Below are 22,808 nucleotides of genomic sequence, written 5' to 3' on the forward strand. Positions count from 1 at the left end.
GTTTCCTAGTCCTTCCTTGACCATTAGACCTTCTTAAGCACCAGCCCATCTTTCCCTCCCTCCATGGATTCGTCTTGGTTTTAGTAACATTGCAAATAAACATAACCTGGCCTTGAGCATGGTTCTGAAGCAGCCCTGAAAAAATCAGATCTGCTTCAACTTTTCTTTTAATCTAGTTGCCTTTAGGATTTTAAGCGTAGTAAACCTGTTATACATAAGAAAGTATTTTCTGCAACCAAATTGGATAAAAAGGAAAACTATGGATCATACGTCAGGATATCTTTAGCGAAGAAGGTTTGTGTTTAAAAAGACAAAGAAATATATTTATAGAAAACTCTACCCAACAATAGCAGAAAGCATATTTTTTATAGTGTCCATGAACCAGTCCCCAGATAGAAAATATTCTGGGCCATAAAACAAACCTTAACAAGTTTAAAAGAACTGAAATTACACAAAGCACATTCTCTGATTCTAATGGAAATAAACTAGAAATCAGTAACAGAAAAATATCTGAAAATTTCCCAGATATTTGGAAAACACACTTCTGATTAGCCATGGGTCCAAAGGTAGTCACAAGGGAAAGTAGAAAATATTTTTAACTGAATGAAATTGAAAATATAGCAAATCAAGAATTGGAGCTGATACAGTACTTAGAGAGAAATTAATAGTATTAAATGATTATATTAGAAAGGAAGAAATATCTACGTCAGGACTGAAGGAGAGAACATCACTTTAGACTCTATAGTAATTAAAAGAATAAAAGAGAAATACTACAAACAACATTATGCCCAGAAGCTGGAAAATTAATGAAATAGACAAATTTCCTTATAAAGTATCAAAGCTCGTGCAAGAAGAAATAGATAACCTGGATAGTCCAATAGTAACTAAAGAAATTGAATTCATAGTTTAAAACCTTTCTATAAAGAAAACTTCATTCCTACATGGCTTCCATAGCAAATTTACCAAACCTTTAAGGAAGAAATGTTATTTCTATACAGACTCTTCCAGAAAATAGAAGGAACAGTTCTCAACTCATTTTATGAGGCTAGATAATACCAAAAGATATTGCAAAAGCAAAACAAAACAAAACAATAAACCTTCCCTCATGCACTGGGACAAATGAACAAAACACCAGCAAACCAAATTCAACAATGTATAAATAGCATAATAGTTGTGTTGCGCTGGTAAACTGGCTCCCCAGTTGGTGGGGGAAGCCCTCTTTGTATGGATTTCCATGGTGTCAATCTCCCACCATGACCAACTGGCAAGTTCAGGGACCAACATAAGGTCCCTGAATGTGGAGTTGGAAAAAGATGTGTGGTATCAGCTCTCATGAGCTCGTATAATCCAACTTCAGCACATCACGACCCATGCATAATTTTCACAAGAATGCAAACTGTTCAACATTCAAAAATCAGTGAATGGACTTCCCCATAAAAATAGACTGAAGAAAAAGACAAACTGTGAACCAAAAATTGCATTTAGTTCTGTACTAAGCAAAATAAGCCCACCCAAGCTGATGCTCTGACAGTACACTGCACTTCAGACTTCCAGTGCTCTATCACTTGTCCCCGTTTTTTGCATCATTGCTTTGATCATTGTCCTTTCTTTTCAAACACCTAGATTACACCCTCTTCCCATGGCAACTGCTTGCTCATCCAGCATTTTTTAAATAGATGCAATGACTCATTGGAAGGATGGAGAAATATCCCTAGCTCATGCGAAAGATCTAAAGTGTATAAATCTATATAATTGGCTCTTAAATTTCATACACACACCCAATGACAAAGAAGTGTATTTGTCTGTTTTTATTTCCAGTCAAGTGCTCAGGATACTCTTTGTGAGAACTTTTTTTTAATGGCTACTCTAGTGGGGTCGTGAAATGGTGAAATGAGGACCTATTCTTTTCAACTGTTTTGGGAGTACCTTTGGGTCAAGAATCTTGTTCTTTTAAAAATCTGTGTATCAACTCCTGACATACTACTTGGCATGTAGATTCAGTGAATGTTTTGATGAATTGATGAAAGAATAAAACAGAATTTTGAAAATCCCTCACTTGCCAAGGATCTCAATTCAGGATTTTGGTGTGAGACTCAAATACTCACCATGGAAATGGCTATTCCTTGAATGACAACCCCAACTCCAGTGTAGTGATCTTCAGCATTTTTCTGCTTATTTCAAAGACATTTATGAAATGAGAGTGGGAACATAGTAATTAAAATTCCCTAAAGAACTTCATTTAAAGAGATCTGGGTCACCCACATCATCCGAAAAAGTACTGTGGGGCTGGCAGTGTTAAATGATGAATACTGACTGCAGCTAAAACCAGCTTTAGCATAATTTTATTGTGTGTAACGGTGTTGTGTATTGCCTGTACAGTTCACTGTTTGCTCTTGGGACTTCTTTGGTGGTCCAGTGGTTAAGAATCTGCCTTCCATTGCAGGGGATGTGGGTTTAATCCCTGGTCAGGGAACTAAGATCCCATGTGCCCCGGGGCAGCTAAACCCATGCACTGCAAACTTCTGAGCCCTTTGCTCTAGAGCCCATGCGCTGTGCCACACAAGAAGCCCAAGCACCCCAATGAAGACCCAGCACAGCCTATATATATACACACACATACATATACATGTGTGTGTGTGTATATATATATATGTTTGCTCTTTGTATTCATATGTGGATTTTTAAACTTATATTAATGGGTAGGGGGAACCTGGAACACAACTTTAAAAGTTACTGTGTATCTTTGAATTTTGATGTATTGTTGATTGTATCTGTGATTTATTTAATGCCTCTTTTTTTTTGAAATAGCATATGTATAAGTGCAATTTATTTATTTATTTTTATATTTTATTTATTTATTTTTGGTTGCACTGTGTCTTCGTTGTTGCATGCGTGCTTTCTCTAACTGTGATGAGTAAGGGCTTGTTGCGGAGCACAGGCTCTAGAGTGAGAGCTTCAGTAGTTGTGGTGCACGGGCTTAGTTCTGCTAGGCAGGTGAAATCTTCCCAGACCAGGGATTGAACCTGCATCCCCTACATTGGCAGGCAGATTCTTAAGCACTGCGCCACCAGGAAAGTTCTGTTTAATGCCTAACTCTTGATCATCCACTTTACTATATGATTTCACTGAGATATAAATGGGGAATGGTACGGTAACATGAGTTAATATGGTCTGTGAAATCTCAAAGATTGTTTTCAGGCCGGCTGAGAAATGGATGTGTCTGGTTAATTAAGAACAGATTGGGTGGGATCACTCGTCCCCAGAGGAGGTCAGGGTGAGAGACTTATATTTACATCAAAATAACTTAAGTTTCCTGATTGGCTTATCAGCTTCAAAAAAAGAAGGAAACCTTTAATTATTTAGGAAAATGGACATTGTCTTTTCCTGCCTGAAAAGACAGGTTTTTAGGTATCAAGAACATATCAAATTACTCCTCAGCACTGATTATCCTTCAAGCTAAGCAACTTGTCTCAACAGTCTCTTGTCATCAATAAGTTAGTACTTGCCTCATTGTCAAGTTTGGCTTCAGTGTCCTGAATATCGAAGTGGCCATCGTTTTCATACTGAGTCAGATGTCTGTTTATTCTCATTTTGTTAATGGAAATTTTTCTCCATCAGGGATGGATGAATGAGATTTACAACTATGATCCAGAAACTTACCATGCGACTTTGACACATTCAGTCTTTGTTCGACTTGAGGGTGGGACCTTGAGACTTTCAAAGCCCAATAAAAATATATCCAGAAGGGCAAGCTACAACGAAACAAAACCAGAGGTCACCTACATCAGCCAGAAAATCTACGACCTCTCGGACAGCAAGGTGAGCCTACTTTTGGAAGCTTAGATGAATGAAAAGTATTTGGAATATTAAATGCTTTACTGTATTTTTTTCACTTAAAAAGGTTGTGTGTGTTTTTAAAGTATTAGTCTAATTTAGAGCAGTACCTGTCAGACGTTAATATGCATATGAATTACCTGAGTGTCTTTTAAAAACGCAGAATCTGATTCAGCAACTATGAGGGGACCCTGAGAGCTTGCATTTTTGTGAGCTCCCAGGTGATATCTATGCTGCTAATCCACGGACCACACTTTGAGAAGCAAAGGCATCATACACCCTTCTGACTTGGAGAGTTAATTTTTTTTGGTTAGACAAAAAGTCACATGTTACAGTGCTGGCTAATAACTAATGGAGGCCCTATAAATCTGGAGATTATGGATATATGTGCAAAATAACCACATTTTGTTAAAAGTATGACATACTTCTGTTCTTGAGAAATGTAAATTATTTGTTATTCCAAAAAGCTGTTTCTCTATTTTTCTTAAAACTCTCGTGCATGATCTTTGAGTTTCCCCAAAATTGCAGAAGTTTTTAAAAATTTTTTTTTTAATAAATTTATTCTTAACTTGAGGTTGATTAACTTGAGCTTCCTGTCAAGATCTACTTTGATAAATTCTTTTTTTTCCCTCTTTGGCTTAAGTTTGGCCCAGGGTCATTAAAGTCAGTTCATATTCAGACTTAATTGATGATAATCCTCTAAATAGTTATTGTGCTACTGTTACCTGAAAATCATAGATATTTGTAACTGTCGAAGTTCTTGAACATCTCCTTTCTGGACTTATTTTGAAGAAAAAGTCATTTCTAGAAATTCTAGTTTCAAGGGTTCGCATGCCACAACTAAAGATCCCGTGTGCTGTAACTAAGACCTGGCAGTCAAATAAATAATAAATAAATATTCTAAAAAATTATAGTTTCTCTAGTCGTGTTATGGACAGATGGCAATTCTTTTACATTCATCATTTTAGTCAAAAGTGACTATGACGTCTGCATTTGTGCTCTGCACAGTAGTAGTGCTCATCATAGCCAATTCTTAATTTAGCATGTAAATCATTTCCCTTTCTCCATAGGTTTATCTTGTGCCTAAAAGTTTGGCTCGAAAACGAATCTGGAATAAAAAGTACCCCATTTGTATTGAGCTTGGTCAACAAGATGACTTTATGTCTAAGGCCCAGACTGACAAAGAAACTTCCGAAGAGAAGCCACCAGCTGAGCGGGAGCTGGGAGGCGAGGACCCTAAGAAGCCACCCCACTCTCAGGAGGGAACACGATCTGGCCATCGAGATCAGATACTCTATCTCTTTGGGAGAACTGGCCGAGAAAAAGAGGAGTGGTTTAGGAGATTTTTTCTGGCATCTAAGCTGAAGTCAGAAACCAAGAAGCCACCACCTGGTGTCTCTGGAAGTAAACCAGGTAATGACATGTGTGTTAATGCTTATGTATTTTTAAAGGGCCTGTGAGTGAATTGAGAGAGATTCCCAGGTAGGAAGGAGGCCCACCCTGAATTGATGACTGTCTGCTACCTAAGGTGTGTTCAGGGGTCATTTACCTTCTAGGCTGCTCACTGCGGTACTCTGTACCAAAACATTTAACCAGTGATGGAAATATTTACAGATTTTTTTTTTTTTGTCTTTGCTGGTTCCTTAAGGATTATATTTATTTTTATATCTTGAGGCTCCTCTGAGAGAAGCAGCAGCAGCAGAACCCTAGTTGTAATAAGAAGGCTGGTGAGAAGGCAGCTCATGCTCTCAAGCTCCTGGCCTTCAGCATGGCCTCCATGCCTGAGATCACCATCCAAGTGTCAGAATCCTTGGGCTCCTGACTCGCTGCGTTTGCCTCAATCACCAGGCCCCTGTGCTCATTTCCTGTCCCTCTATCCCATGTACTTTGCTTGGAACGTCGCTGACTGTCTCACTGTCCTCCAGACAGTGCCTGGAAGACACTGTCTTTGCTTTCTGCGCCCTGTCTTTGCTTTTGGCATATGCTGTTCCCTCTGCCTGGCTTGCTGTTCCCCACCTGGGCTGGGAAAATTGCCAACTATTTTTTCAAGGGGCAGTTCAGAGGTTACTGCCTGTGGAGGTCAGTACTGGGGGAAGCGCCTCTCAGCTCTCTCGGGCAGAGGCTCTCTCCCTATGCTTCCCAGTTGTGCTTCAGTTACAGTGTTTATTTCAGAAAACTGTGGTTTATTTGTCTGGGTGCCTGAGTTCAAGGGTAGTTATTGTGTGTGTCTTAATCTTTTTCTTAATGTGGAGTTGGCCCAGAGAAAGTGCTTGATTAAAAAAACGTGTTGGATGAATGAATGAATGAAAGATGGTGTGTTTTTCCATCCACAGGCTTATGGCAGTTCCAGTTAGCTTTCTGCCCCCTTTCCATGTGCCCCTGGGAGGTGTATCAGTCCTTCATTTGACCCTAACAAGTTACCAGGAAGAAAAAAGGGTACCTACCAGATATGTATCATGGCTCCCATTACTCTGAATCATCTCGAAGAAAAATAAAAATTCTTCTAAAAAAATGATCTATCATTACAATGGAGGGTGTCTTTCAGGCTGGGAAATAGCCTTATATTTTTTGAACAGTGATTGGTAGCATTTTAGCCACTTTTCAACTGAACCCGTTGGAGTACGCTCTGTGTTCCGTTTCCCTTGCTGCTGCCCTCTTCGTCTGCGTTAACAGCCATCTCTTCTTTGCCCCAGGGATTTTGCCCTCACACAGCAGACATAGCAGCCCCTCAGGACACTTGACCCACAGCCGCAGCAGCAGCAAAGGCAGCGTGGATGAGCTTGTGGCCCAGCCGAAGCAGAAGGAGCTGGTGGGCGGCGTGCGGCAAAAGATGCTCCTGGACTACAGCGTGTACATGGCCAGGTGTGTCCCCCAGGAAAACCGGAGCCCGCAGAGGAGCCCTGTGCTGAGCGCGGAGAGCAGCCCCACCACGGGGAAAAAGGTAAAGCTGGCTGCCCTGGCTTGGCTGTCCGGCGTGTAAACTTAGGTCTTCATACACTAGCCCTTCGAGCGCCTCTTCTGTACCAGGCCCTGTTCCAGGCACTGGGGACACAGTGATGAGCCAGACAGATGAGGGCCATGCTCTTAGGGAGCTGTAATTCTACTCTGGGAAATAGCGAGCATCGAACATCGGGTGCCGACAAGGATTAAAATAAAGCCAAACAAGGGAGAATGGGAAGTGGCCAGAATGTCTACTTTAGATTGATGGTCGAGGAGGGCCTTTTTGAGGATGCGACACTTGGGCAGAGCCTTGGCCAGAGTGAGGAAGCGAGCCCTGTGATCTGTGTGGGGGGAGCATTCCAGGTGTGGGAACCAGAAGGTTCAGAGGCCCCAAAGCAGGGATGTGGCTGCAGTGTTCAGGGAACCACCGTGAGGTCGGCGTGGGTGACAGTGAGCGAGGGACAGAGGCAGGGCCTCCTCAGGTCAGCTCCTCGTCAGTCAGATCATGGGAGGCCCTGGGAGGGCTTTGAGCAGGGCATAATGTTGATCTGTTTGAGTTTGAAAAAGATACGTGGCTCTCATGGAGAAGGGGCGGAGGAGGAAGAGGGTGGATGGGAGGTGGTGGTGGCGAATGGGAGGTGACGGTGGCAGCCGAGAGTGGGGCTGAGATTGAAGGGTCACAGCAGGGGTGAGACGCAGCTGCCCTTGGGAGACTCTTGGAGGGAGCTGGCCGGGTTTGCGGGTGAATTCCATGCAGGATTGAGAGAACCAGAGCAGTCAGAGGTTACCCCTGAGCATTTGATCTGAGCAGCTGGGTGATCAGCAGGGAAATTCACAAAATCATTAGCAGTAGAGGTCTAATTTTTCAATAGCCATTGTATTCTCAACTTCTCAGACTCCTCAGCTGTGTCCAGGGCTTTTGAAGGTTTACCATCAGCATTATTTGCACAGTATTAGTATAACAAGCTGGACATTGACTTGAGAGCATTTGTGATTAACATAAGCTGCCATCTGCCAGATCCTGCTAGATCCTTTAATAGAATTACTCTGATCCCTTGAACAGTCTTGCCAACCCGCTGGTACGCTCTCCATTTTGTAGGTGGAGAGACCCAACCTCACCGAAGTTAAGTAGGTTAATTTCGCAGTTGCTAAGTGATGGAGCGCTCCAAACCTGATCCGAGACTCCGAGGCCCTCTGGCCGCCAGGACTGCCTTCTTGGTGGGTCATTCTCAGACTGCTCGACCGCAGGCCTCCAGCCGCTCAGGTTCCGAGGCACAGCCTCCGCCTGTGGGGCAGGACGAGGCCATCTTCAGTTGCTAGTGTTTGACCTCTGATCAGATGACTGTGTTTCTGTTAACCAGAAGCATCTGGGGCCTTCCTCTTTGTGCCTTCAGCCTTTATTTCTTCTGCTGACCCTCTTCACTATGGAAGAGGCCCCAGAACCTTCCCTCATCCTACTCTGTCAGGGCCAAAAAAGACCATATGCCTTTGCTGGCCTCTGACCCACTGCCTGCACCTCTGACTTAATTTACCAGCTAGAGTGGGAAGTAGACTTCCTGCTAAGCTAGGGTGGGATCATATACAACTGTTCTAGAACCGTCCTGTTTACCACTGACTCCCACTCCCCCACCCCAGTCCCCTTTCTCCCTGGGTAGTCAGCTGTCTTGACCCCCATCAGACTCAGGAGGATCAGGAGGAGAACTGTGTGATGTAAGAAAATGATCTACTAAGTAAATGCTTGCTTTTTAAAAAAGAGTTCTGTAAATTAACAGTTTTAGAACATCGTTTCCTCAGTATGTGTTTACATGTGCTTGTTCTTTCATGTCATCGCTGGGGTTTGTGGGAGGCCCTGCTGGCACACAGCCCAGGCCCCGACCTAGCGCTGCTGTTGCTAACCTTTCTTCCAGGCACTTTAGCGCTACCCCTTTAGGCACCAAGATCTTTTTTCATCTTCTGCGCCTGATAAAAATCTCTAAAAACCGCATGGCACTTCCTGGCCCCCTTAGGCGGAGCAGGCAGGGATGATTTCATCTTTCCTTGCTGATTTAAAGACTCAGTACAATACATGGAAATTCAGGCCTGTGGTCTGGTGAGGCCACCGAGTTGAGGCCTTTCACCCGGTCTGAGCCACCCCAGACCACAGACTGCAGCATTTTCTGTCAGCTGTCAGCTACCTGGTGTGTCCTAGTTGCCCTTCCTCGACTGCTTATCCTCGTCTCCACCCTTCCCCTTGATTTACTGATTCTAATCTGCCCGAGCTAGGAAGCCACAGAGAACCAGAACTGTGTGAACAGAGACAACTATCTTTGAAAGAGGGGCTTTTGAAGAAAGTGCAGGAGGATTAGTGCTGGGCTTCCACATCTACTTGGCTGGCCTGAAGCACATGTTGTCTATGTCCTGGCTCTCAGGGGTGGTCTGATAGTAGAGATGGTTGTGAACAGGTATAGGTGTGTGTGTTAGTTATCTATTGCTGTGTAACAAACAGCCCCAAATGGGGTAGCTTAAAACAATAGCAATGATTTATTTTGCTCACAAATTTATAATTTCACCAGGCCTCGCAGTAAAGCTTTCTCTCTGCTCCATGCAGTGACAGATGGGGAGGCTGGACTCAGGGCTGGAGGACCTGCTTCCAAGATGACGCTCGCACAGCTTGCATGTAGATGCTGGGTGGTGGCTGGGAGTTCAGACTGAGGGCCTCGGCTCTTCTCCTTGTGGCCTGGGCTTCCTTCATTGTGGTGGCTGGGTTCTAAGCACAAGTGTCCCTAGAGAAAAAGACAGGTGGACACTGTACTGCCTTTCATGACAGTAAAAGTATGACTAATCTCAGAAGTAAAATAATGTCACTTCCTTCCTGTGCTGTTAGTCAGAGTAGTCAAAGAGCCCAGAGGGGCATAGATTCTACCTTTTGCTGCTGCTAAGTCACGTCAGTCGTGTCCGACTCTGTGCGACCCCATAGATAGCAGCCCACCAGGCTCCCGTCCCTGGGAGTCTCCAGGCAAGAATACTGGAGTGGGTTGCCATTTCCTTCTCCAGTGCATGAAAGAGAAAAGTGAAAGTGAAGTCGCTCAGTCATGTCTGACTCTTTGAGACCCCACGGACTGTAGCCTACCAGGCTCCTCCATCCATGGGATTTCCCAGGCAAGAGTACTGGAGCGGCAAATTCTTAGAAGAGCATTGCACCGTTTTGGGGAAATAAGATATGCTACAGTATTTATTCCTGTACTCCTTTTGTCACTTTTCAGGCTTTTCTGTTCAGTGGAGATAGTTCTTTACTAGTTTCATTTCTCTTTAATTTTGAGATTTGAGCAAATGAGGACCTTCCCCCAACCCCATCTTTGATTTTCCTTTCTATTCTTTGCCTGTGAAGCGTTCGCGTGGTTCCCAAAACCAAAGCTGTACAAAGCCATACTCAGAAAAGTGCCGTCTCCCCCACCCTGTTCATTCATGCCATCCTCCCCACCCCCGCCCTCACCGCAGTAGTGACCCAGTCTCCTTAGACTCTGGCTCATCCTCTCTGGGTTCATTTCCCCTCCTTTCTCACACAGAGGGTGTCCACGCTAAGAACACTCTTTCGCATGCTTTTTTCACTTACCGGTACACTTTGGAAATCACTCCACATCAGTTCTTAGGTATCTTCCCTTCCTCTTGTTTTTTTCTTAAAACAGCCATGAAGACTGACTTCATTGTGTTAATGTTCTGTAGTATATTCAGTCTCTTATAGGCATATAGATGATTTATGATATTTTGCAGTTACAAACACTGCAGTGAATAACTTTGTGGCTATGTGTATTTTTGTGTTATTGGGGATACAACTTCACGATGAAATCTAAGCAGGATGTCAAAATGTAAACTCACATGTAGTTTTGTTACATATTGCCAAATTCCCCTCCATAAGGGTTGCACCAGTGTTCATTCCCTCTGGTCACAAGAATGCCTGTTTCCTCACAGTTTCATCAAGTGTGGACCTTTTGGATGTGATCATTTGTACACATCCTTCCTGCCCGAGATGGCCAGGGTATTTCTTTGGTTCATATTGCCTCTGCTGTCACGAGTCCAGGAGGGACTGAAGGGCCTCTGAGACTCAAGGGGACCTTGGACATCTCTTCAGGTTACACTGTCACTCCGTCAGTGTGGGCCACCACCCGCACGCTTACCCCAGGTCGCACGTCCTTCCCCTTCTGTTCAGGGAGCTTGGGACACAGCTCCAGCCTTTGCCTCGGCCTGCTGCTGCGCTGACAGGCCGTGTTCAAAGCCTTCCTCGCCCGGGGGGCTCCAGGCTGCCATGTCTGGAGTGGCCTGTGTCACTCACAGTGTCCACACACTTGGCCTCCTTTCTCACGCGTTGCCCAGTGCTGAGCGGGTCAGGAGGTGAGTGAGGCCGCAGGTGCTCAGGAGCCAAGCCCGTGTTAAAAATACCCAGTGATAACTAGTAAATATAGACTAGACTTGGATTAAACAGTACTAAGCACTTTTGTTAGGGATTCTCACTCAGTAATTAAAAGCAAGTTCGGGGCTTTCTGAAGGCACTTTGGAGCTCAAAACTTGAATTATAAAATACCACTGTTTTTGGAGGAAGGGCCTGGTTCTCCAGATGGTTAGCCATTAGCCGTCAGCCTCTGAGCCCTGACTTGCCCTCGTGACTCTGTTATCTCAAAGCACAGGCTGTGCCAGCCTCTGAAGTCTCCAAAGCCCTGTGATCTTGGCGCCATTTTCTCTCTTCTCAGGCAGCTTACCCTCTAGAACAGTGAGACCATGAGGCTGGCTGAGAAGACCCACAGCTTGACCATCTTGTTGAGGTAGTCTCCTTGGTTTGAGGAGAAGATATAAATTAAGAAAATGAGGACGCTTTTAAGAAATGTCTAAAGTTGGGATTACCTGGAGTGGGCACCTCAGGAAGGGAGACCCCACTGGCAGCCTGTGGATTTGCTGAGGGGTGCGAGGCCAGGGATGCTGCTAGTTCTGGGGGCCCCAGAGCGGCCTGCCTGGGAACGGGGGACCATCGGTGAGGCCATGCTCTGAGTCCCCCAAGTATGAGGCTCTGCTGTTCAGATCACATCACACACTGCCACATTGCTTTTCGCTGGAAGGTGTTAAAAACTATTTAGAGCTCCTGTAGTCTGCCCCAGGTCTGGAGAGTCCTATCTTCATTATCACTAGTTCCACTATCTCATTACCTAAAAACTGGATCATAAGGGACTACCTCCTGTTTGGTGTTATCAGAAGATAAGAACTCTACAAAGCAAACCGGAATTAAACAGGAACCAGGAAATGTTAACAGGCAGAGTGGCTTCCCAAGACTTCCTCTTTCCCTCCTCAGAGTCTGCTTTTTAAACTTTTAAAAGTGGAATTGCGAAGTGCTTACCATACAATAAGTAAAAAATGTAAAGCCATATAATCCAATTTTAAAATAAATTTTAGAAAGCCTCCAGATAAGAGTGTCATGACAGTTCAGTGGGGGAAAGTGTAGTCTTTTCAGCAAATAGTAAGTGCTAAAGCAACTGGACTTCCACATGCCAAAGAATGAGGTCAGACTCCTCCCTCACACTGTATACAAAGGTTAACTCAAAATGGATCCTAGAACAGAAAATACAGGAGTAAATCTCTGATTTGGAGGTAGATAAAAATTTCTTAGATAAGATACCAAAAGTACGCACAACCAAAGGAAAAAAAAGATAAATTGGACTTCATCAAAATTAAAACTTTTATGCTGCAAACATACCATTAAGAAAGGGAAAAAGCAACCCAGAGTTTGCAAATCACATGTCTTAAGGGTCTTGTGCCCAGAATAGATAACGCAGGGGTCTCCAACCTCCAGGATCTAACGCCTGATGATCTGAGGTGGAGTTGCTGTAGTAATAATAGAAATAAAGTGTGCAATAAACATAATGCATTTGAACCATTCTGAAACCATCCCCTACCACCAACCTGGTGGATGGAAAAGTTGTCTTCTATGAAACCAGTCCCTGGAGCCAAAAAGGTTGGGGATCACTGATATAAAGGACTCTTACAACTCAGTAACAAAAACCTAATTAAGAAATAGAGGATCGGAACAGATATTTCTCCAAAGATATACAAACGACCAATAAGCATATGAAAGATATTCAAAGTCATTAGTCATTGGAGAAATGCAAATCAAAGCCATAATGCAATGCTACTTCTAAACCACTAGGATGGCTAGAATGAAAAAGATAATAGCAGTTAGTGAGAATGTGGAGAAACTGGAACCCTTGTACAGTGGGAATATAAAATGACACAGCTGCTGCAGAAAGCAGTTTGATGGTTCCTCAGAATGTCATCTATGCAGAGTACATCATGTGAAATGCCAGGCTGGATGAAGCACAAGCTGGACTCAAGATTGCCGGCAGAAATATCAATAACCTCAGATATGCAAATGACACCACCTTTGTGGCAGAAAGAAAAGAGGAGCTAAAGAGCCTCCTGATGAAGATGAAAGAGGAGAGTGAGAAAGGTGGCTTAAAACCCAGTGTTCAAAAAAATATCATGGCATCTGGTCCCATCATTTCATGGCAAATAGATGGGGAAACAATGGAAACAGTGACAGACTTTATTTCTTGGACTCCCAAATCACTGCAGATGGTGACTGCAGCCACAAAATTAAAAGACACTTACTCCTTGGAAGAAAAGCTATGACAAACCTAGACAGCATTTTTAAAAGCAGAGACATTACATTACTCACAAAGTCCATATCGTCAAAGCTATGATTTTTCCAGCAGTCATGTATGTATATGAGAGTTTGACCATAAAGAAGGCTGAGTGGCAAAGAATCGATGCTTTTGAACTGTTGTGTTGGGAGTTTTGAACTCTTAAGAGTCTCTTGGACTACAAGGAAATCAAACCAGTCAATCCTAAAGGAAATCAGTCCTGACCATTCATTGGAAGGACTGATGCTGAAGCTGAAGCTCCAACACTTTGGCCACCTGATGCAAAGAGCTGACTCATTCGAAGGGACCCTGATACTGGGCAAGACTGGAGGCAAGAGAAGGGACAACAGACGACGAGATGGGTGGATGGCATCACCAACTCAATGGACATGAGTTTGAGCAAGCTCTGGGAGATGGTGAAGGACAGGGAAATCTGGCATGCTGCAGTCCCTGGGGTCGCAAAGACTGAGCGACTGAACAACAACAGAATGTTACACATAAGAGTTATGTGGTCCAGCGGTTCCACTGCTGTGTATACATCTAAGAGAAATGAAACTGTGTCCACGCAAAAACTTGTGAACAACTGTTCATAGCAGTGTTATTCACAGTAGCAAGAAGTGGAAAACAACTGAAGTATCCATCAATTGAAGAATGAATAAAGTGTGACGTATATACATAATAGAATATTATTCCACATCAAGAAGGAATGATGGATGTACTGATACGTGCTACATCATGGATGATCTTGAAAACATTACGCTTAGTGCAAGAAGTCAGTCACAAAAGAACACATATTGTTTGATTCCATTTTATGAAATGTCCAGAATAGGCAAATTCACTGCCACGGATTAGTGATTGGTTGCCTCAGGCTGGTGGGGATGGAGTTGGGAGGAATGGGGAGTGACTGCTAGTGGATACAGGGTTTCTTTGGGGGTAGTGAAGATATCCTAAAAGTGACTGTGCTCATGGCTTCACAACTCTGAATATACCAGATACCACTGAATGCTCTTTAAATGGCTGAATTGTATGGTATGTGGATTGTGCTGTGTGCTAAGTCAATTCAGTCGTGTCTGACTCTTTGCAACCCCATGGACTGTAGCCCGCCAGGCTCCTCTGTCCATGGGATTCTCCAGGCAATAATACTGGAGAGGGTTTTCATACCCTTCTCCAGGGTACCTTCCCGACCCAGGGATTGAACCTGAGTCTCTTAAGTCTCCTGCATTGGCAGATGAGTTCTTTATCAGTAGTGCCTCCTGGATTATATCTCCATAAATTTGTTTTTATAAAAGGATACAAGACCATGTTAGCTATATCTGTTTTTTTTAATCTACGTATTCTTAAAAGTATATATATGTTGAAAACAGACTGAAAGAAGATGTAGTTAAAATGTTTTAAATAATTAAATCTGGATAGTGGGATTATGGGTGTTTTCTATAGCACTTATGCTTGGTTTTGTAATTGGGGAAACAGCTCCCATGGGAGGGTCTTCCACTGTGCCTTCTCCTGGACCTTGCAGCCCTTTGTGAAACCCTCATGACACCAGATTGTGTGCGACCAAACCTTAGCAGCAAAGCCTCTAAGCTCTTTTTGTCCCTAAAAAGCTGGGCTCATCTGGCTGTTTATAATAGGAGGAGTTACACCACACAAAGTAAATCTGTACTATTTTCTTTCTACGGGTTAGTTTTTAATAAAATACCTCCTGAGAGCTAATCAGACAGTTCTAATGGCCTTGCTTCAGCTCCTGGCCATTGAGCTCTCCAGACTTTATTTGGGGAGCCATTTTTAGAAACTTACCCTTTCTAAATACACATCTTTAGTTGAAATGGTGACATGAATATGCTTCTCACATTCCTCCCTGCAGCCAAATAGCAGCCTGAGGAAGTATATGCACATTTATCGTTTAAGGTCTTACATGTTTATGACTTTCATTGAAAATGCATTCTTTCTAGCAGCCTGTTGAACCCAGATTTTGTTCATAAAGCTGCCCTGATGCATTGTCAGCGTTCTGCTGCTCCTGGATTTTTCTTTGTTCCCCTCAAGTCTGTGGAGAGACCCTGCATTAGAAAAAGGAACAGTTGAAAAGAAAAAACACAACCTGCTTGTCAGTAATTTCGGAAATTTGTTTCCACATCATATGCCTTTGGCTGGGACAAAAGTTGTGAAATAGGCTTTGTTTCTTACTATATTGTGTTAAACCCCGTTTCCTGTGAATAACTCGGGTGTAAGGAGAGGTTAGTAAAGGGCAAGCCCTCCCACAGGAGAAGGGAAAGAGTGACCTCTTCTCTGTACAGCCTACAGATCTGAGCATAACATGCGCTGTCCTGTGTGGGCAGCGTCTTGGCTCTGCCCGGCCTCCCAGGGGAGAAGGGCATTGTCCTTGGATGAGTGCTCACTCAGAAGTCTGCGTGGATAATCTCATGTGACTCAGAGACAGTGAGTAACCTCGGAAGAGCTAGACCAGATTCCCCTCGGGTGGGGCGCAGACTTTCAGGCAGAGAAAAAAAGCGATTCTAAAAGCCACGTACTACTTGAAGCATGACATTGCTTGCTGGGCACAGACTCCCTCTCATCCATCTGGGACCTGGTGGCCGAGGTGCCCTGGTTGCCAGTGGAAGCCTGTACAGCCCAAGGGCCCAGTGAGGGTACCCCACAGCTGTTCACACAAGGCAGCCAGAGCCGTGTCTTCTGAAATGTATTTATTTTTTAAACCAGAGTTTAATTTTTGTTTTTAATGAAACTCACCAACATTCATAAGGGAGAACTTTGAAAGCATCCCAATTTGAAGGACTCCTCGCTCATAGACTCTCCCTGCTTGTATGCAGTAACATTACATTGAGAAATGCAAGTGAACACCACGTCCCCAAAGCGAACGCCACATGCTCTGATAGGAGTAGAGGATAGGTGGGCGCTGGGTGATCTGCCGAGCTCCACACACGCTCAGTGACCGGTTCAACTGGGTCAGACCCTAAGGGCTCCGGACTTCAGAAGAGTCACACATAAATACCTGCCATAGACCTTGAGGACACTTGCACGTCACCAGGTCTTTTAAGTGTCAAGTGCATGAACAGCAGGCCACACACACATATACTCTGCCACCAGCCTAGGACACAGCTGTGTGGGGCTGCCCAGGACAGACATGACGGGCGTGAGCCTGCACGCGTGGAGCACAGAGGCATCCGCTGCGTGTAATGGCTGCAGGCAGCCGTGAGGACAATCCAAATGCATTTGTATCAACCGCAGAGGGAAGAGAAAGGGTGAATAGCCCACAGATCCTGCATTTCTCATTCTTTTGGCCTTTGCCTTCCAAGGCTAATTGACTCTGTGAAGCTGTCATCTCATTAGAGCCCTCGGCACAGGACACGGCTGTCACACCAGGGGCCAGTCACTCCTGCTTCCTCCCACAGGACGGAGCACTGGGGGACAGGGAGGGGCTGTGAGTCAGGCTGCGCTGATGAATTAGGGGCCTCAGGCAGGGCACTGATCAGGGCTGAGTCTGTTTTCTCCTCCCTAAAATAGAAGTAAAAGTCCTGTCTTTCTGGGGTATTGTGAGATGTAGATGAGGGAGCCTGAGAAGGAGTCTTATCCTAGGGCTGGGTGTGGGGTCAGTGGATGCCCCAAGCATCACCTGTGCTCTCAGAGGGGCCCTGGGTGTCGTGGCCACTTCTCCCTCTGCTTGTCCCCCACCCGGGCCCTCTCCCACCAAGAGTCTAGGGCTCAGTACTCAGCCTTGGAAATTAGAGGCTAACAGGCTGTGCTCTTTTCCCACCTCCCACGTTGGGCTTCCCTGGTGGCTCAGATGGTAAAGAATCCACCTGCAATGCAGGAGACCTGGGTTCAATCCCTGGGTTGGGAAGATCCCCTGGAGAAGGGAATGGCAATGCACTCCAGTTATTCTTGCCTGAAAAATTCCATGGACAGAGGAGCCTGGAGGGTTATGACCCATGGGGTCGCAAGAGTCGGACACAACTTAGCGATTATACCACCACCACCACCTCGCATGTTGGCCGTGACAGGCGTTGGGGATGGATTGTATCCAGTGGAGGGTAGGCCTGGGCAGAGATGGGTGAGGACAGCTGTGGGAGCTGCACAGAATTCCCCTCTCTCATCGAGGGCTGTGGGTCTCAACCTCACCTGCTCATTGCATCCATGAGAGAGCTTCCAGAAAATCCTCTTACCCACTCATATTAGCATCTCCGGATATAGGACCCAGACACCAGTATTTCTAAGCAACCCTTGCCCCTCGCCCAAGAGAATCGTGACCTCATAGGAGTCAGGCTAAATGTGAGAGTTCTGGGGCTGTCTGGGGAGACCAGCTTGACGGTTAGATGTCCTGGGAGTCTTAACTGGAAGAAAGATAGGCAAGCATTTGATGAGATGTGTCATTGAGTCAGAACGTTGGTACCAAGCTGATTTGGGGGCGGGTGGGGGGTGCAGTAGGGTAATATGGCTGAGCTAATTGTATGAAATATTAGCTGGTTCACGAGAAGACTGGTAGCAAATGAAAATAGATGAAGAGGGGTTTTCATTGGTGATGGTGGCTTTTGTTTCTCTTTTTCTTGTTCACTGACATAATGTGGGACTTGTAATTTATAGGGAAGAAATACGACTCACGTGGTTCCCCCATCTCGAGAGGGAGGAACCGTCAGTGACTTTATAAAAATAAGCACCTGTCTTGTTCTCCAGTTGCTTTCTAGCTAATTTTGGGCCCTTTCCTTTTGCCAGTTGCCAGAGGCGCCACCCTCTGAGGAGGAGGAACAGGAAGCCTGGGTGAATGCCTTGCTTGGAAGAATGTTTTGGGACTTCTTAGGAGAGAAGTACTGGTCTGATCTGGTGTCTAAGAAAATCCAAATGAAACTCAGCAAAATAAAGGTATTGTTTTCCACACAAGAGTGTTCCAATTCATCACGTCTTAACTTCTGGAAATTTTATACGTTATGTCCTAAGTGAAAAATAATGAGGTTGAAAACATAGAACAAATGGAGAGTAGTGAGTTCTTACCAAATAACACATCTGGGCTGTGACCTTGACCATCTGACTAACTGCATCTGGGGATTTAGTGACTGCTCCTGTTTACTTTTTTTTCTTCCATGGCCCTCATTGTTATCCACTCTCGGATTATCCAATCCAGGATTCGATCTGGGACCATGTGAGCTTTTGTAGCTGTTTCGCTGTGTGGAATTCTGTTACCTTTAAGTTAGTAATGAACTTGAATCGTGTGGCGGGAGAGCTCACCCAGCCACACAGCATGTGCTGTGAGGAAAATGCCAGGCTACATGAGGCCTCTTTCCCAACTCCTCTCAAAGCTGGGAAGGCCTCTGTTGCGCTCTCAGTGTGTCTGCATTTGACCTTTACTTCTGGCCAGATGGTGTTTTTATTTTGGGCTCTCTCTCTGCTGAAGAAACAGTCCCGATGCTGCTGTAGGCCTGCTTGGAAGTGAGTCTAAACTTGCATAAGTGTTCTTCATGGTTGCCACTTAGTGACTCATTTAGTACCACCTTTGCCAACCAGCAGACCTGAGTTAGGTGACTGAGACTTAAGCTTTTGATCCAGTGAACACCCTGCCAAGGAAGAGTCACCGTGGTCCGCAGATCCTCACGGAGAGCTTGCCCAGTCAGCAGCTAAAGTCAGTGTCTTTTGGGTCATAGCCACTTTGGAGAAGCAGAAACATATGGATCTTTTCCCTAGAAGAAAGCACCGTGACACAGAATCCTGCCCATGATCTCGAGAGTTCAGGGACTCCATGTTAGGAGACAGTGAATGAAGGTAAAACGGTGTTCGAAGAAACTGTGAACGTGGAGGAGCTTTGGTTTGGTTCCTTTAGATCATGAACAGAGCCCTTCCTGACTCAGGCAGGCTCTCCCTGACACGCGGCTCACTGTCGTCCCTTCCCCAGGCCCCGAGGAAGAGGAAGGGGCATCACCTCAGCCAGGGGAGCGGGTTTCGAGGCAGAGTTCAGGGCAGGCTCTGTGGACAAGGGTCAGCCTGTTTGTGTTCTCCGGGCGAGTTGAGGGTTGCCTGCTCTGCTGGCCAGGTCCCCGGGGAAGCAGGAGGCAGTGTTTGGAGTACAGAGGCCAGCAGCCACCCTGGAGCTCGCTCAGCCTCCTCCCCTTTCTGGAAAACCATGGAGGGCTTGAGGTCTGGGTGGAGGTGCAGGGCGGGGCTGGTACCGCTCTTCTCCCAGAGACTGTCGTGGGCGCTTCCCTGAGCAGGAGGGCCACAGATCATGGTGACGAGGGACACCACTCTCCCGTTACAGACGTTCCAGAACAGACTGGGACACGGTATCAGAGTGCTGGTGCTGGGAGTCCACCCCAGGTTAAAGGTGGGGTCCCTTAACCCAGAAGAGGTTGAGAAAAGTCTCTCATTTTCTTCTTCTCCCTTTGCTGGCTGGTCATGTGGGCTATTTTGCAGGACACAAACTTAAACCTCCTCCCGTATTTTGAGGTCAGAGTGCTGGGAGGTCAGGGAGGAGAAAGGGGCCCCGATCCAGCAGCACCAGCAGTTCAGAGGCGGGGGCTGTCCTCCCCGCAGTGCCAGCCTCAGCACCTCCTACCCCCCACCCCCACCTGAGCTGTTGCCCCCAGAAGTGCCCTGCAGACTAGAGGGGGGAGCCTGGCAATGGGATAAGCCGGAAAGCAGCAGGGTATCACCCCACTTCTGACCTGCCACCACCCCTGCCAAGAGAACTACAATCAGCAAATAGCCAAGTCCCCCTAGGCAGGGCCGTTCTGTAAACCCAGTGGCGAGCGTTAGTGAATGACCAGTCAGGAGCCAGAATGGCTGGAGGAGCCCCAGCTGCCCCCGGGACAGAGCTCTGCCCTGTCTCCTGGTCTCCTCGAGGGCCTGACTCACGGGCAGCTCTTGGCTGGCTGCAGGCTCGGGTTGTTACCTTCACCTGCGATTATGGCTCACGTCGTGAAAGAGCAGCCCTGTGTGTGTAGCTGGTGCCCGGTGATGGGTGTAAAACAAGCTGAGTCTCTGTCCCGACAGCAGGTACACCCTGCTTGGCCGGCTGCTCCGGCTCCACCTTGGAGCCCCCGGTAGTTGTGGCCTCTGTGCCCAGGTCAGCAGATGCTGCTCAGTTACTGCAGTGGTTTCCGACTCACCCCCCAGCAACCTGGAGAGTGCCCGGTCCCCAGCTGGGTTTACGTGAAGGGTAAAGCGCACACCCTGGGTTCCCTTGGGTGGGAAGAGGAGCGTCTCTGTTGGGGGAGTGACCTTTCCTTGGCCCTCCCCCGCCCCCACAGGGCAGAAAGGAAGCTGCTCTTGGGCCTGGTCCTGAGAGTTTGGATTCAGACCATAGATCTGAGCAAGGGAGAGGTATGGGGTTGGTTAGAAATGTTGCAGAAGCTTGGAGTTGGGCACTCAGGTAAGTAAGTGGGAGAGACGCCTGGCTGCTCTCCACCCCCACTCCTGCTCACTGGTAATTGGTGCCCACCACCACACCAAGCCTTTCTTGGTCTCCTTCAGTTCCCGCTTTCATCTCAGGCCCTACCTCTGCCCTCTGGGGACTCCAGGGAGCCAGGATGAGGGTGGGCGGGAACCTGGACGGGGCACAGGGAGGGACTCCACATTCTCTGTCTGCAGTCCACTCCCTGTCTCGGTGTCGGCTCCTGTTCCCATGGAAACCTGACCTGCTCCAGAAACACTGGGTGTTAGAATGACAATAATAGACACACAGGACTGGGGCAGGGGTGCCAGATTTTGGCTACATTCTTGGCCAAGTAGCATTTCTGTAGGCTGCTTGGGAGGCCAAGTACCATATAACATTGATGCTTTGGAAAAATGGTTTTCCAAATAAAGCAACCACCAATTCAGAACACACATTTGAATACTGTAGTCACGTTTTGTCCGTCTCAGACATCATAACCTATTTAACACCTCCATCTCCACAAAAAAATCAAAGATGACATTCTCTGACTGGCGAATCCTGAAAATATCTTGAGTTTCTTTGCAGAGAGACAGCTAAAGAGGTCCAGCTCAAATAGGCACGAAATTCATGCTTGGCTCGATGCTTCTCATTTTATGGGAGATGTTCAGCATATGTTCAATTTTTTTTTAACTCTTAATTATATTCTAAATTTTACAAAATTATTCTAATGTTTAACTGGAGCAGTACTTAGGAGACTAAGAAAATTCTGGGGAAAAGAAAAGAGATGGACTTGCCAGACATAAAAATGTATTTTAAAGCTACAGTAATAAAAGCACTTTGATACTGTTAGGAAACAGTGCTCAATACAGACTCCAGTGAGATAGGAATCTCATGTTGAAAGGTGGCTTTGCAGGTCAGTAGGGAAAGATTTAGAAATAGGTTAAGATGCCTGAGTAGTCATTGGGGAAAAAACTAAGGTAGATTCCTAATTTATGTCTTATGCTAAAATTAGGAATGGACTAACTAAACTATATTGTTTAAAATATACATAACATACATTAATCCAGGTGGAGGAAGCATAGAATTAATTTTTGTGCTCTGGAGATGAAGTAGGAATTTCTAAGCATGATACCAGCACTCTTATTTTAGTTCATTTAGAGTAAATTCTCACTGACAGCTGTGTTAGTCAGGGTCCCAGTGGGAAACACATGACACATTCAGATGGAACAAGCCACAGGGGAGAGTTTAATAAAGGGAGGATTTAGGAAGGTGTGGACTGATGCAGAGAAACCGAAAGGCCTAGGGCAGTACCCCAGGGCTGGCGGGGAGTGGTTACCCAAACTCAGGCTCGGTGTCTGTGCGAAGGTGCCGCCTGTCTGGCAGGAGCTGTGGCCTTGAGCGAAGGGAGGGGACGAGTGCCCGACTGTACTTCCCTCCCGGTACCTCCCGGCCCCTTGCACACTCGTGTGTCCCACTGGCCAAGCTCAAGCAGAAGTCAGAGGGCAAGAGAGGTCATTGTGCGGTTCCCGCAGACCGGCCTCCCGGGCTGTAGAGAGGAACTCAAATCCACGGGGGCAAGGGAAAAAGTCTAGCACAGGGGTCAAAGGACGTGATTTTTTTGTGTGTGAAGGATTTTAATACATGTGGTAAGTTGGCCTACAGTCAATGTTCTAGTGACTTCCTGTCTTCCCCACTAGTCCTCTCAGAGGGGTCCGTTTTCCCAGACTTCAGCCAACCCTGGGCATTATTAACCTGACCAGCACGACTGATTCCTTCTCCACAGTCAACACCCTCAGAGACGCCTTCGCTGACCTTATCCAAAACTCCCCAGCCTTCCTCCTCCCCATCACCCATCTTGTTTTCTCTGTAGCCCAATCAGTCTCTGAAGTTAGGTTGTCTAGTTGTCTACTTTTCTGTTTCTGCCCCTTCAACCTAAACCCCATGAGAGCAAGGGCCTTGCCTGACTTGTCCATGGCTCTGTCTGTAACATGATGCGTCAT

At 45.9% G+C, this 22,808-nt stretch overlaps 1 protein-coding gene across 1 annotated transcript in view; it reads left to right on the forward strand.

Annotated features, from left to right (window-relative positions):
* The window catches only part of TEX2 (testis expressed 2), a 108,412-nt gene that overhangs the window by 61,273 nt on the left and 24,331 nt on the right, over positions 1-22,808 (forward strand). Inside the window, exons 3-6 of the mRNA XM_065908689.1 lie at positions 3,619-3,819; positions 4,905-5,247; positions 6,528-6,775; positions 18,159-18,305. Of these exons, the coding sequence (XP_065764761.1) occupies positions 3,619-3,819; positions 4,905-5,247; positions 6,528-6,775; positions 18,159-18,305 (939 nt within the window). The remainder of the gene's footprint in view (positions 1-3,618; positions 3,820-4,904; positions 5,248-6,527; positions 6,776-18,158; positions 18,306-22,808) is intronic.

Source organism: Muntiacus reevesi, chromosome 18, assembly GCF_963930625.1.
Source record: "Muntiacus reevesi chromosome 18, mMunRee1.1, whole genome shotgun sequence".
Classification (NCBI taxonomy): domain Eukaryota; kingdom Metazoa; phylum Chordata; class Mammalia; order Artiodactyla; family Cervidae; genus Muntiacus; species Muntiacus reevesi.